The sequence below is a fragment of the Macaca thibetana genome, chromosome 6, assembly GCF_024542745.1.
Source record: "Macaca thibetana thibetana isolate TM-01 chromosome 6, ASM2454274v1, whole genome shotgun sequence".
Classification (NCBI taxonomy): Eukaryota; Metazoa; Chordata; class Mammalia; order Primates; family Cercopithecidae; genus Macaca; species Macaca thibetana.
In genome coordinates this window covers 44,722,698-44,739,375 of record NC_065583.1, presented here as the reverse complement: position 1 = coordinate 44,739,375, position 16,678 = coordinate 44,722,698, and the positions used below count along the sequence as shown (strand labels likewise).

The 16,678-nt window shown below is 38.5% G+C and overlaps 1 protein-coding gene across 1 annotated transcript in view; it reads right to left on the bottom strand.

The window, feature by feature from the left end:
* Positions 1-4,179: 4,179 nt before the first annotated feature.
* Positions 4,180-16,678, bottom strand: part of SPOCK1 (SPARC (osteonectin), cwcv and kazal like domains proteoglycan 1) — a 616,468-nt gene continuing 603,969 nt past the window's right edge. Inside the window, exons 10-12 of the mRNA XM_050795625.1 lie at positions 13,810-13,872; positions 8,160-8,297; positions 4,180-7,661 (exon numbers count right to left, since the gene is read on the bottom strand). Of these exons, the coding sequence (XP_050651582.1) occupies positions 7,471-7,661; positions 8,160-8,297; positions 13,810-13,872 (392 nt within the window). The 3' untranslated portion in view covers positions 4,180-7,470. The remainder of the gene's footprint in view (positions 7,662-8,159; positions 8,298-13,809; positions 13,873-16,678) is intronic.

Here is a 16,678-nt window from a genome sequence, read left to right as displayed (position 1 = left end):
GATGAAGCAGGGTCACTAGTTAAGAAACTCCTTGGACTGTTAAGACAAATGACAAAGGTCAGAACCATGGCAATGGTGGTAGGATAGAGAGGAATAGATATTTAGAGGAATCAACAGAATTTAGTGACTTGTTACAGGTTGAGACTGGGAGATAATGGCATAGTGGTACCATTTCTGAAGCTAAGGGCTGTTGGAACAGCCAGTTTAAAGAGGAACCTGATGACTTATTTTTATATCATTAATTTTTAAATCCCACAAGACATTATGGTGTATTGCTTCATAATCTTTTTAAAAAGTGAAACTTAGAGATGAGGTTGATGTCCTCATTGGCCACCTGCCCCAATCCCAGTTCTTCCCTCAGAGGTTACCACTCCTAACAGGTTGATGTGTATCTTTTCAGGACTTGTTCTGTAAATTTCCACACCTACACTAAGAAAATGGAGAGTATCAGCTTTTAGATATCTAACTTACATATTTTATACTTTGTATGTCATCTGATTTTTCCCCATACAACCAATATTTTATAGGTTTTTCCAAGTCAGTGTATAGAAGTTACTTTATTCTTTTTAATTGCTACATAGTATTCCACAGTTTTGACTCACCCAATGTCACCACTGATTAGTATTTAGCTTTTTCCAAGTTTCCTGTTCTAACAAATGGATATACTTTTACATATAACTTTATAAATTAGTATAATTTTTGTTTTTCCAGAAGTAGTTATGGAGAAGTGGACTTACTAAGTCCTAGGGTGTACATTCTTATTTTTGGAGCTGTTGCCAAATTACCCTCCACATGGCTCCTCTGACTGTACAGCATATGAGAGGGCTCCTTACCCTGCACACTCATCAATACTTGATGTGATCAAGATTCTTTTCTGGGTGATAATATATCACTGCTTTAATTTGTATTTCTCTGATCATGGATAAGATCAGATATAGTTTCACTGCCATTAGTGTCTTCTATAAATTGCTTGTTTTTATCTTTTGACCATTAGTCTGTTGGGTTGTATTTTTCTTATGAAGTTGTAAAATATATACATATATTAGACCTTAATCTTCCATCTCTTTTATGTCACCTATATCTTTTTTAGTCTCTTGTTTAAGTTTATGTTACTAATTTTGATGGAGGCAAATTTTTCCATCTTCTCCATTTGGCTCATGTGTGCTAGGACTTAAGAAAAGCCTTGCTGACTCCTATTGTCATAAGTATACTTCTTATATATTTCATTCTGTCATTTGGATTTTTTTAAAATTTGCAATTGAGGTGTCAGTGAAAAATTCAAGTAGAATTATCTAAATGGCAGGTGATTGTTTCAGAATGGAGCAGAAATCAAAACTTACACTTGAGATACAGATTGGGGGCATCTCAGAATGGAAATGTTTAAAACCATAGACATAGATAAGATTGTCCAGAGAAAGCATGTAAAGGTAGAAGTGGGACAGGGATGCAGATCTGAGGTACACCCATACTAACAACTGGTTGAACAAAAGAATATACAGGAAACCTAAAAGGAATGTCTAGAGAGGCAGGAGGAAAGCCAGGGAATGATGAATAAAAAGAACCAAGAAAGGCAAGTTTAACAAGGGTTGAGTAGCTACTGCCCTCAACATCGACCCATTTTGATCATGACAATGTCAATCCTTTTTTTTTTTTTTTTAAGACAGGATCTCACTCTGTCACCCAGGCTGGAATGCAGTAGTGCGATTATGGCTCAGTGCAGCCTTGACCTCCCAGGCTCAAGTGATCCTTCCACCCCAGCTTCTGAAGTAGCTGGGACGAGAGGCACATGCCACTGTGCCCAGCTAGTTTTGTTTTGTTTTGTTTTTGTTTTGTTTTTGTTTGTTGTTTTGAGATGGAATTTCACTCTGTTGCCCAGAGTGGAGTTCAGTGGTGTGATCCTGGCTCACTGCAACCTCTGCCCCCTGGATTCAAGCAATTCTTCTACCTCAGCCTCCCATGTAGCCAGGATTACAGGCGCCCACCACCATGCCCAATGGATTTTTGTGTTTTTAGTGGAGATGGGATTTCACCATGTTGCCCAGGCTGGTCTCAAACTCCTGAGCTTAAGACATCTGCCCTCCCCAGCCTCCCAACGTGCTGGAGTTACAGGTGTGAGCCACCACATCCAGCCTCAACCTATTTTTCTAAAAGAATTATTGACTGGGCTTGGTGGCTCACGCCTATAATCCCAGCACTTTGGGAGGCCAAGGCAGGCGGATCACAAGGTCAAGAGATCGAGACTATCCTGGCCAACATGGTAAAACCCCGTCTCTACTAAAAATACAAAAATTAGCCAGGTGCGGTGGCACATGCCTGTAATCCCAACTACTGGGAGGCTGAGGCAGGAGAATCGCTTGAACCTGGGAGGCAGAGGTTGCAGTGAGCCAGGATTGTGCCACTGCACTCCAGCCTGGTGACAGAGCAAGACTCCATCTCAAAAAAATAAAAAAATAAAAATTATTTACACTTGTCTTGTTCAAGGTGGTAATAACTTTTTCAAGCGGGTACCAGATATTACTCACTTTTATATTCCTAGAACTGAGTATGTTTCCTGCCCATGGTGCCATCCATCCATCCAACAGAGTGAAATCTATAAATCTACCAATTAATCTATAAAGGTTTGTTGAATGAATATTTTTAAAATCTTCCTTTAAGTCAATATATCAAAGCAAATCTTACCACTAAGAACTTTAAGAAACTACCGTGACCTTTATGTTCAGCTCTATAAACAAAGCTCGAAAATTGGCTTCCAATTCTTCTTCTGTTAGTCTTGGCCTTTAACATACTAACAGCATCCATGAAGGTGCAACTTTAGGAGAAATGTGGGGTTTTACCTGCTGATTTGAGAGGAATTTGAAGTGTGTTCACAAACGCCAACAACTCTTTAATGTACCCTTTAACTACCTCAGAGACTTTACATTGGTCCTTGTTCTCCTGCTTAGTTATTTTGCGGATTTATGAAGCAACTTTTCTTGAACTGTCAATCTGTAAATTGTCTGTAAAATTTAGTCCAGAGGGTAAAGGAATGGAATTATTCATAAGATAGTTTCTACCTCAGCTCATGGAGAAATTACTCACTCAGGGTATAATTAAGTCATAGACACATTGGCCCAAAAGTGGATAGAAGGGAAACGGAAATAATTCCTGTTCCAGTTTGGGTGCTTTCTGATGTTTGACAAATATGTGGTGTATTCACAAAGAGAGGAGACCCTAGGGTCCCCATAAAGGGAAGAGAGGTAAGTTGTGTTGTTTTTTGTTTGTTTTTCAGAGAATTGGAGAATAACTGGCTGGGGAGGGAAAGGATAAGCAGAGTTTAAAAACTTTAAGGTTGTAAACAGGATGACAAGAGTGAAATCTGATAGGCAAGGAGTAAAGCTGGAGCCTGAGAGAGGCAAAGGCAGCCAAAAGAAGGGCTCAGGTGAGTGGTTGTAGACCAGTGGTCTCCAACCTTTTTGGCACCAGGGACAGGTTTCATGGAAGACAATTTTTCCATGGACCTAGGGGTGAGGGAGATGGTTTCAGGATGATTCAAGTGCATTACATTTATTGTGTACTTTATTTCTATTATTATTACATTGTAATATATAATGAAATGATTATATAACTCATCATAACGTAGAATCAATAGAAGCTCTGAGCTTGTTTTCCTGCAACTAGATAGTCCCATCTGGGGGTGATGGGAGGCAGTGACACATCATCAGGGATTAGATTCTCATGAGGAGCATGCAACCTATATATCTTGCATGCGCAGTTCACAATAGGGTTCTCACTCCTATGAGAATCTAATGCCACTGCTGATCTGACAGGAGGCAGAGCTCAGACAGTAATGCAAGTGATGAAGAGTGGCTGCAAATACAGATGAAGCTTCACTCACTCACCCGCTGCTCACCTCCTGCTATGCAACCAGGTTCCTAAAAGGCCACGGACTGGTATTGGTCTGTGACCCAGGTTTTGGGGACCCATGGTCTAGACTGAGTAGCACAGGGCATGTATGTGCCAGAGGTGCTGCAGGCGCCAGGCTAGACCACCGGCAGGCAGACCTCCCCACCACAATCAGAAGTCCCGACAGAGCCTTATTAGCTATCCCCTGTGTCTGCTCATACTATACTGTAGTGATTGCGTGTGGGACATGACCTTCTAAATGTACATTCCACCCAATGAAATACAAACACTCAGATGTTGCAGACAAAGTAAAATTTATTGAGACAGACAGAAATGCACCTACTCAGGACTACAGTTAAGCATTTATTATTAACCAAAGAGTTGTGTTCACATTCCAGATAAGTCTACGTGGAAAAGCATTCAGAATTTACTAGGTTTTTGCTACGTCACTATTTCATCTACAATAGGGACAACAAACTGACACTCAGGATTTGATGGGCTCTCATTACAATGCTATACATTTAACAGGGACAAACATCAGTGACTTTGAGAAAAAGTTATAAAAAGACCAAAACCACCCACTGTAGAACGGGCTCTTGGATGTTACTGTACAGCGTGGTCAAGTAACAAGAAAAAACTGCGAGTGGCATCCTGGGATGAGTGGTGGGGGCAGACCTGAACAGACACATTGTCATTTGCCACTGTGGGTAAGAAAATGGGCATAAAGGAGGAGAAAGAGATACAAAACCTCCAACTCAGTAATAAGGTATTCTCATGCCTAGAATATTGGTAGAAACAAGAATACCTTCATAAACAAACAACTAAGCAGGGTGGAACAAAATTCTGGGATTTAAGTTGGATACCAAGGAAATTGTATTAAAAGAGTTGTTTATGGAATAAGAATAAAACTGTTCATTAAGAACTTTTCAAAAGTGAATTCGTGAGGATTCAGCTTAATACCTGTGTCAAACAAGGGACTAGTTTATCACCATATTATTTTTATAATCAGTATTTTATGTGTACTTGGTCACTGTACAAGTGACTCCTTGTCACTGGTACAAGTGGACTTTTCGGAGGACTATTTCCAAAATGAAGAAAGCAAACATTCTACTTCTAAGCATAAGGTAACTCATAATCTTTAGTACTCATGGAAAATATTAAGGATCTTTTAAAAATCTCATGCTGTCATGTCAAAGTGAGGCATGAAAAGTATTACTAATGTGGCTCCATCGATTTGGGGGTTCCAGTCTGATGAGGGCTTTTTATTTAATATTTTGATGAATCAAAATATCTTCTTAGAATGTCTCTGAAAATGGCATCTCATTGCCTTACCGGGAATTGTCTATTGAGCACTCTTCTCCATCATTAAGTTAATGCTAAGGATCTTTAAGTGTCATCTTAATTTGATACTTGTCATAAGATAATTAGGCAAATTAAAATCAGTGGTTCACCCTGTTCCTAGAAGTTTTTCTAAGTGAAATCAATTTTTCAATTTTAATCTGTTCTCTTGTACATTTTCCTAAGCTCAAAGCAGATAGTAACAATGATTTTCTTTGGTGATCTAAACTGAGATTTTATAATGTCTTGATTTTTAATATACTTTATAGTAATGTTGTTACAATTAAGCACCTGTTTTCTAAATTATCTCAGTTTTGTTCAAGAGAGAAAAGAATATTGAAACAAAGGTGATGGAGTTGAGATCCCAATACAGAGTTTGCCTATGGTCTGTCTTCCTATGGGGAAAGTAAGTACAAAACCTCAGGGTTATTTACAAAGCCAACAGACTTTGCTATATCAAGTAGTTCATTTCCTATCTAAGACCAACTGTAGGTATGATGCCACTTTATTCAGCCAATGCAAGGATTGGAACATGCTAATTTAAGGTGAGTTGGTACATCCAAATGGTCAATCTGGGATGGCGAATTGGTCAGCTGCCACTGTGATCATGGTTTGGTTGAACATATTTCTGCTTGAGTTTATGTGGCTTTTGTGTGGACAGGCTGAAGTTGATGGGGAAGGCAAGACATAGACATGTGGGCCAGAAAGGCTTGCTTGCATGGTTGATTCTGATGAGGGCATCCTGGTAGATGAAAACCAGATGGGGCAGGAGCTTACAGACTGGTACTGAAGGAAATGGGGGAACTTCAGAGACTACTGTTTGGTACTGGTATCTGGGCCAGCTTGATAGGGAGAGAAATCCTAAGGAATGTAGGGATGATGACCCTACCAAATTTGGAGGAGTGAGTTTAGTTAAAACAAACAGTATGGTGAAGAACTTTCTTCATTAGTATCTTGTCATTTGTGGGGAGTGAGAGGGGGACAGAATTTGCTCTTAAAAACCCAGGGTTTGCTTCCATGTGCTATTATGACGTTCTTTGTAGGCCTCCATTTGGGATTGAGTGGTTAAAAAAAAAATCTGTACAGCTTTTGTGCCCTTATCATGATTTGTCAGTAGAAAGGGAGTAAAAGCAAAACATTGAGTTCAGAATTAGAAATGTTCTTCTCTTAAGGAACACCATAGTACTCTCTTCTCAGAGAACAGGGGATATGTGTGCACGCCTTAGAAAAAGCCCTTGAGTAGGTAAGGAAGGAAGGAACCTATGGCATACAGGATTGCTGCAGCCAAGGGGGCTTCAAGCAGAAATGAAAGAGATGGCTTGTGAAGCTGCCCGTGTCGTGTGGGAGTCGCATGGCTTCTGCGAGAAAAGTGATTTAGGCAAACGGAGGTTTTTGCTCAATCAGAGGCTTTCGGTAACTCTGCTGATGCACAGAGAAGAGACCTCCCCAGCCTGCAGGCTACAAGAGCCAACTGTTAGTGCAAAAAAGGACTTTGATACAAATAATTTTGTTCCAGGTCTGGATAAGCTGACAAATTTATCATTGTTTTTCAAGTGAGTTTTTAAGATACCCAAACACTTTTTCTGAGAGGTATGTGTGCAGGGCACACACACAGTCTTTATGCATGTACAGAGAAGTATCCAGACACCAATTTTTAATAAAATGAATTCCCCAAAGGGAGTCTTGACTGAATTAAGGCTGTTGTTTATAGGAAGCCAGATATAATGATGTGAAAAAAACTAATTTTTAATAATAAACACTGGGAGTAATGGGGGCAGGGGGAAAAGGTACAGTGTGGTGTGTTTTTTGTTTTTCACGACATCTACAGGACACAAGAAAAGCACTTAGACACTGTAAGGCTGGGAACCATGCTGTAATAACCACCAGTGTGGGTAATCAAAAAGGAACTTTGACGTTTAAGAGGGTGGGGGCTCCCTGCACTGTCAGAATTCCACATAAATCACATGCTTGTTGGAAAAATCTCACAGGAAGGAAGGAGGCTCTAATTAAGTCAGCCATTTCCCTATCCAAAAAATAAACAACAACAAAACACAACACCCTTTCTCCCATACAAACATATGCAAAATCAGAATCCTCTGGGAACAAGCAGTTGTCTTCCAAACCTTAGGTCGGGTATAGAGAGCAACAATGGAGAAGAGACCTTGGTGCCTTGGAGTCTTAGATACAAATGCAGGAATAGGAAGTGACTTGCAATTTTGTGCAAAACTTGTGTCCTCTTTCTTGTGGGCACTACCATATGTACCCGACCTCATCCTCTTTGTCGTCGTCCTCATCCTCATCATCCTCTGTCACGGCTCGGGTGTGCACCCTCAGCTTCCCCTCTTTGTCCTTTGGTCCCAGCTCCCGTTCATCCTCTAGGTCATCCAGCAGGACCACGGAGCCACCACTGCCAAAATCCCCTGAGGTTTCCTGCTCCTCTTCTGAAAGATTGAAGAAAAGAGTTGAGGTTAGTTTCCACTTATACCTCATGACCCACATCAGGGGTTCCTTTGCATGTAACTTAATTGTAGGGTAAAACCAAGCAGTTTACTTTCTGAAAACAGGAACATCCCTGCCCCACTGAGGTGAGTCTTCAGGGCACAGATTACAAACTGTGTTCTCTTAAGAGCCCTAGAATTCTTGAGATGCTCCTACCTTCCCAGGATGTTTACAACCCTAAATGAGAAGTGAAGGCAGCCTAAGTTGCTCTTTGCCTACAGCAGTTCTGTCTAACTCCCTTCTCTGTTCATAGTGAGTTCCTGTCACTTGCCAAGCTAGCTACATGTGAGCTCATGTGATTTCAGGGTTACTATGCCTCTATTATGAACTTAATGTAGACTGGAGTTACCTCTCGACATTCTTCTGCAGAGATCCTTACACAGTGAGGACCCACAGGCCACCCAGGTCGTTGTGGGGCTGATGCAGGAGGCCTTACTCACCACAGCTCACAGCACCCTGTTTCCTGGAGCCAGCCAACTCATTCCCATATTTGTCCACACACCAGCATTGCCCCGTGCTGCCGTGGCACTGTGTGGCTTTGTAATAGCCCTCCTCATTACACCGAGGTATGAAGGCCCCTGGGGAACAAAAGGTGCAACTTTAATCAGAGACATGCAGAGATACTCGGGGTTAATGCCCCTCAACACAGGGAAGAGGGCTCACATGTCAGAATATCTGCTGCAGGGCCAGCAGCAGAGGATGGGGATGGTTGGCTATTAGTCAAATTACAGGGCCCTTAACCTTTAGAGGCCCAAATGCAATGAGCTCTAAGGATGTCAGTGTTTAAATGGGAATGATAATAGCTCTCATGTATTGAACACTTCTATTCTGGGCACTGACCTAAACCATGCTTACATATGTATGTGTACATACACATATGTTTGCGGAATCTCTTATTCCCACAACTCTAAGAGATACGTACCATCATTACATTTTAATATGAAACTGATGTCTAGGAAAATTAATCTTCCCAAGGCATCCGCTAGTAAATATCAAGTCCAGCATTACCAATACTTTGCCCAACCACATAAAGTGACTCTGTGAAATTGTTACAAAACTTTTTATATGCATTAACTACTGCACTTGGTGCTGACTAGTAACAAATGTTCTATGAACACCACCAGTCTATGGATCACACAGTTCTAAGCTATTCCTTGTCACTGTCTTCTAGCCTCTAAGAAAGAGGTAATAATAGCTAAGTGCTTTACTTGCATTATTTCATCAAGCCATGCCAATATCACCATAAGGTGTTGTTATTACTATCTCGCTGTTTATAGGCAAAAAAAAAAAAAAAAAAAAAGTGATAAACTGGAGTTAAACAATTTGCCCAAGGTTAAGCAAAATTCCTTCTTTGATTAGTTCTAATTTTTCCCTTTAAACCTTGAATGGGTACTACTCTTATTAATTATATTTTTAACATGAGAAAATCATGTTTTTTATGCTTTATATACTTTTAACAAGATGGATTGCTAGTGGCACAAATTTACAAGTATGTTACTAAGTGATTGATATGGTTTGACTGTGTGTCCCCACCCAAGTCTCATGTTGAATTGTAGCTCTCATAATCCCCTCGTGTTGTGTGAGGGACCCTGTGGGAGGTAATTGAATCATGGGGGTGGGTTTTTCCCATGCTGTTCTAATGATAGTCAGTAAGTCTCACAAGATCTGATGGTTTTGTAAAGGGCAGTTCCCCTGTACACGCTCTCTTTCCTTCTGCCATGATTGTGAGGCCTCCCCAGCCATGTGGAACTGTGAGTCCATTAAGCCTCTTTTTCTTTATAAATTACCCCAGTCTCGGGTATGTCTTCATAGCAGTGTGAAAATGGACTAATACAGTGATTGAGGCATATAATTTTGTTTTGGTGTTTTCTGCATTGTTTCTATTGAAGTTCCTAATTCATAAAATGATTCAGGTAAGCTCTAGATATTTTTTTATGAGAATCTCTCTTTTGAAGAATTTGCCCATAAAAATATCTTGAGCCTGGTGCCCATTTTGAGGGATGAAAGTAGCATTTTGATTAATTTCCTGGTTTTGATTTACTTGGGTCTTCTATCAATTTCAACTAGGTTTTCATAATTGTTATAAATTGACTTACAGCAGTGGTTCTCAAAGTGAGGTTCCAGGACAAGCAGCAGTGGCACCACCTGGAAACCTCTTAGAAATGCAAGTTCTTGGGCCCCACCTGAGGTTTAGAGAGTGGGGCTCAGCAATCTCTTCCTTTATTTAATCCTCCAGCTAATTCTGGTACACACTAAAGTTTGAGAACCACAAGTTTACAGTATTCTTCTATGAGCTTAAATCCTACTTTTGAATTCATGACACTATTTGAGCCTTTTCACTTCTTCATATTGTCAAATGTTTGTCTATTTCATTAGTTTGTTCAGAAAATTGTGTTGTTCCTATAGTTTAAGTTAAATCTAGTGAATTTCATTTTGATCTTCTTTTATAAATGCATTTGAAGCTATGAAGTTTCACTTTAGTTGTTTCCCATGTATTTTGTATACCATGCTTTCATTTTCATTCATTTCTAGATATTTTGTATATTTTACTTTACTTCATATTTGATCAATATGTATTCACGAAACCAAATGTATGGGGGTTTAGTAATCTCATATTTTACTTCTATTGTTATTGTGTCGTGGCCAGTAAGTTTGATCTGTGATCATTTATTTGAAATTTGTTGAATTTGCTTTTGTGGTATGGTCTGTGGCAGATGTTTGAAAGACTACATTCAATGCCTAGATTCAGGAATACATATGTAAGTGTGAATGCTAACAAGTCTTTGTCTACTTGAACTGTAAGTTTCAAGAAGAAAATGTCAAAGTTTCTGAAGACCACTGTGGATATAATTCTCCCTTACAGCTCTATTCCATTTTAAGTTATGAGTATAGTCATGTGCCACATAGTGACGTTTTAGTCAATAGACTGTGTATGTGACAGTGGTTCCATAACATTACAACACCATATTTTTACTAATCTTTTTCTGTGTTCAGATATAAAAATGATTCCCATGGTGTTATAATTGCCTGTAGTATTCAGTACAATAAAATAATGTACAGGTTTGTACCTAGGAGCAATAGGCTACACCATCTAGGTTTGTGTGAGTACACTCTATGATGTTTACACAATGATAAAGTCACCTAAGGACACATTTCTGAGGACCTGTCACTAAGCAAGGCATGTCTATACAGCAACTGGTGGCAAAATACAGTAAAAGAGATATTTCAGCAAGATGATTGCATTGTAAAAAACAGATTTGCTTTGTCAGATATTAATGTTGTTTAAAAAAGAGTATTTACCCTCATTTAATTTCAACTTTCTGTGGAATTATTTTTGTTATAACTCTCCTTTAAAATACTAATCAATAATAATATTTTTGGCCTGTTCACATTTATTGTGATTACAGAATTTCTGCCACCATATCTGTTTCCTACTTACCATTTTTCCTGCCTTCTATGGAAATCAAGAAATCTACATTTAGTCTATATATATATATTTATATATTTTTTTTTCCATGAACAAACTAGAAGCTTAACACATTCTTACTACCTTTTTCTCACTTCCCCCAATTGTCTGGAATTTTAATTCTAGGTTGCTATAAAACTATTTTATTGGTCTTCTTTATTTACAGTTAGCAGCATGTCATTTCTTTTTCATTATTGCATCTGAATAATTCTTTCTGGGATCATTTGTTGTTTGGTAGAATAAATCCTTTAGTGATATTTAAGTGAGTCTGTGGCTAGTAAGCTGACTGAATCTTAGATGGTTTCAGAGTATCTCTGGCATCACACTTGAATGATCATTGGGATAAATTTAAAATTGTAGGTTCACAGTTATTTCCCCTCGGCACTTTGAAGACAGTATTTTCTCTTAAGTCAGTGTTGCCAACAGTAGGTCTGATGTCAACCTGATTCTCATCGTACTGTGGGTAATCTTTATTTATAACAGTTTTTAGTTTTGGTTTTCCTTACAGGGTGTGTGTGTTTCATGAGAGTGTGCATCTTCTATGGAAGATAATCTGGGTAGTAACACCATCTACATCAGCCTCCTGAAAACAGAGGTTCCTGCCTACCACTGTATCTTTCTATGCCCTAATTTTCTGATTTTTGTGAGCTTGCTCACATTTTCAAATTTGCCTTTTATTTAGTGGAACAATCCCAGAATAAAAGCGTGGCATGGGAGGGACAGATTGCTCCTATTTTGAATCAAGACTTATTGAATCAAGACTTAAACCCAGACCCAGCTGACTCTAGGGTCTAGTCTAGAACATGCTACTCACCAGGCTATACCAAGATGACCATATTCTCAGACATTAAATGAGACCATGAAACACCATATCTATCACTTAGGAAAGGCTGCTGATGCCACAGTTAGAGGCTTAGTGGTGCCCACCCTCTCATTAAGGAGTGTATGCCATTGCATGTTATCCCTAGTTTTCAAAGAGCAGTAGATAAAAAAGAAAATGTAGATGCTGTCAGTAGCCCAAAAAGAGATTTGTGAACAGATAATCAAGGACTGCAAAGAAAGAGAACATGTAGAGAGCTGGCTCCTCTTTGGACCAAAAAGAAAAAGAAAAAATGGGCTGAGCTCCTGGGTTGGTAAGAAGTAGGTGCTGCTCTAAATCTACAATGTGATAATTATAGCTGATAATAATTTGTTTTATTTATTTGACTCCGTATACCCCTGAATACATAAAGAATTTGTAAGCAAATGACATTTTTTCTGAGTCAGCTGGAGTAATCTCCGTAAGTAGGAAATTGATAAAGCCGGCTTTAAAACAAAATGGGGTTTAAGAGAAAGGTAGGCATTTCATTCATGTGCACTGGGGTAAATGAGACTTCTTATCACAGGTGACCCTTACCAATGAGGCAATGTTTAAGATATCTATACTGCATGAAAAGAATGTTTTAATAAACAGCAATGTACTAATTCTTCAACTACCTGTGGATCATAGGTATGTCACTCAAAATAATATCCACATGGAGAAATGAGATCCATAAACACAAGTCCTTGCACTGGAAAAACCTAGGGAGGGGGGATCCAGCCACTTTGCCTTCAGACCAGAAATATATCTTTACGTCCTTTTACTCAGCAGAAGAATGTAGGCCCAAAGAGTTCAAAATCATGACAACTTTGGGGAAGTCTACATGCATTTTGAAATCGCTCAAAAAATCCTGAGAAGAAATCACTGGAATTCATAGACTGCCTACATTTGACAATCTGCAAGAAAACTTGCCCATTTCCTTCTCTATTCATTTCCTTCAAATGAATAGAGAAACTTCTGAAATGGCAGGCTGCTTGGGGAATGCACCTGCCTCTGAATGCTTCACAGGAATAATTCTGTATTACTGTGTTTCAGCTGACACTTCTTTTTTTAAAAGCAAGGAAAGCGAAGCAGGCTCTTCCTTTCTTCAGAAAACCAATGAGAATGGCCAATGTTTCTATGACAAATGCCAGGACTTCCTCCACGTGCTGGAGAAGGCAGGCTTGGAGCTAACAGGGACACTTTGAGAGGCCTGCAAGATGTGCATGTCAGGGGAACATATATTCACTCAACCCACTTGCTTCCGTGGTGTCCAAAGAGCCTGCACACTTTCCTGGAGGGATTAGGTGAAGGCAGAAATAGGTTTAAGCACATGCATGTCATTCAACCCTGTCTGATAAATTCTGAAGAGAGTACAGCTCATCTGCCTCCTTCAACAGACAACCCTATCTGGGGAATAGAGGAAATGCTGTAATTTTTAGACTTGATAGTTTTAGCACTGGAAAGAGCACTTGAGAGCACCATTCAATGATCTTACTTAGAAAGAAAAAGCCAACATCTGTTTTAGCCTAAGATCAGGGAGGAGTTAGCAGTGGAGAAGGTGCTAGACTCCAGCCCTGGCCAACCACTATTCCTGCCGAAAGAACACATAGCAGTTCTCAACCAGGCAGTCCTCTGTTTATGTCCAGCTGCCTGGGGTAAAACAAGGCATTTTTTTCATGAAACACTAGCCCTAATTGAATAACCATTGCCATGCTGATCATTACAAGGGACATGGCTGGTTTAATTAGTTGTTGGTAAATGAGTGGCAAGAAATTGTACTTACCCAACAGGCTTTTCCCCTTGCTCAGCTTCTGAATTCTGTTCATTTCATTCTGGCAAGGGAGACCTAAAAAATAATTTCTGAAAGTCAGCTTCCAGATGGTATGGAGTATAATCGCTAATGATTGACTTCACTCTTGATGTGAAATGTAGACAATGACACACCTGGGAGTGCAATTGTTCCATATGCTGTTACTATGCAACAAAACAAATTTGGGCCATTAGTGTTACTAATTAAAAAACAAACCTCATACCACAATGCACTTAAAATAGTATTTGGGGGCTACTTACATTGTATAGAAATTTTTCTTTCTAGCACCAACTCAAGCAAATACCAAGTATCTAATAGGTGGTATAATAGACTTTTTCCTTTCTATCAGGAAGCAAGTGATCAGCCAAGGCTTATTAGTGGGGAAGTGTTCTGAATCCACAGACGAACCCACCAAAGGTGACAAATACTTATATAGCCTAGGTTTTGCTGTAGAAAAGGATGGATAGGAATGGTTACTTCAGACCTCATGGCTCACTACCCCAGGAAAGTAAAACACATGCTTTGAAGGACAATATGAAGACACAGAAGAGATCTGGCGAGGCAGCGATGAGACTTTAGGCTCTGCTACCTCCTAGCTGAATACTTTGAGCAAGTCTCTTCACCTGTCCCAGCCTCTGGGTCCTCAGCGACAAAATACATGTCATAGAAAAGAAGTTAGTTTCATTCCAAGCAAAAATTCTTCAGAGTTTTACCATAATTTGCCTTGGCAGACCTTGTGGCTCTGGGAGTTCTGCTATTTGTTCACGGTTCTCCTGTCCTTGGCAGAGGAGTTCTGGTTCTCTGAGCTCTTATCTTTGGCTGATACTGCCTCTTTCTGCAGGCCTCACACTTGCATATAAAGTATCTAAGCAACTATTTACAACTCTCACCCTGTAGACTGCACAATGCTACCTGGTCTTGCTGCTTGTTCCATGAGAGAAACTGCTTGTAAAATACATTTTGTTGACTTCTTGTTTTAAGATGCTTTCAGAGTAAAGGAGAAATATATCAACTGAAAACATCAAAGGAAAGGAGAAGCAAATTTCATCTGGATTATAAAAGGTAGCATTTCCTGGATGCTGTGCCACAGGTAGGGGTTCTGGCTTTTAGCAACTGCAAGAGTAAGGGCAGTCTATCCTGAGACGTCCCATGTGGCCAGCTGTGGCACTGTTACCTCCAAGCAAAGCATTAACACACAGGCTCTGTGTTGTAAGGAAACCAGGCTAAAAATCAGATGTTACAATATGAACTCAAACCCGAAACTACCACTAGGCCTAATGCTGAGAATCACTACAAGTATTTACACGACAAAAATTTTTAAATGGTCATTATTTTAACATTGATTTTAGGTACTAACAAATGTAATTAGAAAAGAGAAATGAGGTATAAAAATTGAAAATGAAGAGAACAATTATTTGCAGATGGTATGATTGCACACCTGAAAAATCTAAGCAAACTGAACAGAATAACTTATAAACAAAACGAGATTTTAGTAAGGTGGTTGGGAACAAAATTAATGTTGAAACCACCACCAGGGAGAGAATATAATGCAAAAATAAACCCTGTTTCATTTACAATGGTAACAATAAAAAATACAAGGGAAGTATAATTGTTAGAACAAAATTAAAAAATGTAACACCACTGGTTGATAGATCTTGTTCTAAAACAAAATGATTCCATATTATACTGCTATTGATTTTTATTTGATCAATCTAATTTTGCCTGATACTTAAAAATTACCAATAGGAATTGTTTTTAATTGGATAAACTAATGCTAAAGTTCACAGAGGGAAAGAAACATACTAATATCCAGGAAAATTCTAGAAAAACATTAATGGCAGCAAAGGATGATTCTAAAACATATTATAAAACAACTGTGATTTAAAAGTCTAAAACTGATTAACAGTAAGAACAGAGTATTCAGCAATAGATCTATAGATCTAAATACAGATCATAATAGAGATCTAAATATAGATCAATAGATCTAAATATATATTATATATAGCTATATATTTAATATAGCTATATTATATAATATATAAATATAAATATATAATATAGCTATATATTAAATATATAAAATATATTTATATATTATATATAATTAAATATATAAAATATATTTATATATCATATATAATTAAATATATATATTAAATATGTATAGCAACTGGATGACCATCTCCAGGGAGGCTGGGAGCCTACTTGACTGTGTAATACAGAATTTAAGTGAACAACAAAAGTTTTCCTCTTATGAAGGAAACATAAGAGATAAAGTGAGAAATACCTTTCTAAGATTTATGGCTTCTTAGAAGCCATAAAATATAGAGAAGCTTAGCTATCTTAAAATTTCTCCCTAACAAAAATGCATAAACTGTAATTTGGGAAAAAATATTTACAATACCTATGACCAGAAAATTTCCAATATCCTTAAAAAACAAACACACAAGAACCTGATGGAAACAATATACAAAGAACATATAGACATTTCAAGAATGTTTCGTATGTACAGATGTTCAACCTAACTCATAAATCAAGAAGCTTGGTAATGCCATAGAGAATAGGTATTCTCATATATTTTTGGTGAAAGTAAAAATTGTTACAACCTCTTTGGAGGTGAGGTCAAATGGGAAATATTGCTCAAATTTTAAAAGGCACATGCCTTTTGACTAGTAATTTTAAGAACATATCTTGAAATCTCATGCACACGTACTTACCTTTCACTGAATGCTCACGTTTTTGTTGTGTGTGTATTGTCTATGCATCCGTAACTTAAATATTTTCATATTAGCAGCCATCCTCCTTTCCTGGCAGTGAGATGTGCCAGCTATGCCTGTAGTTG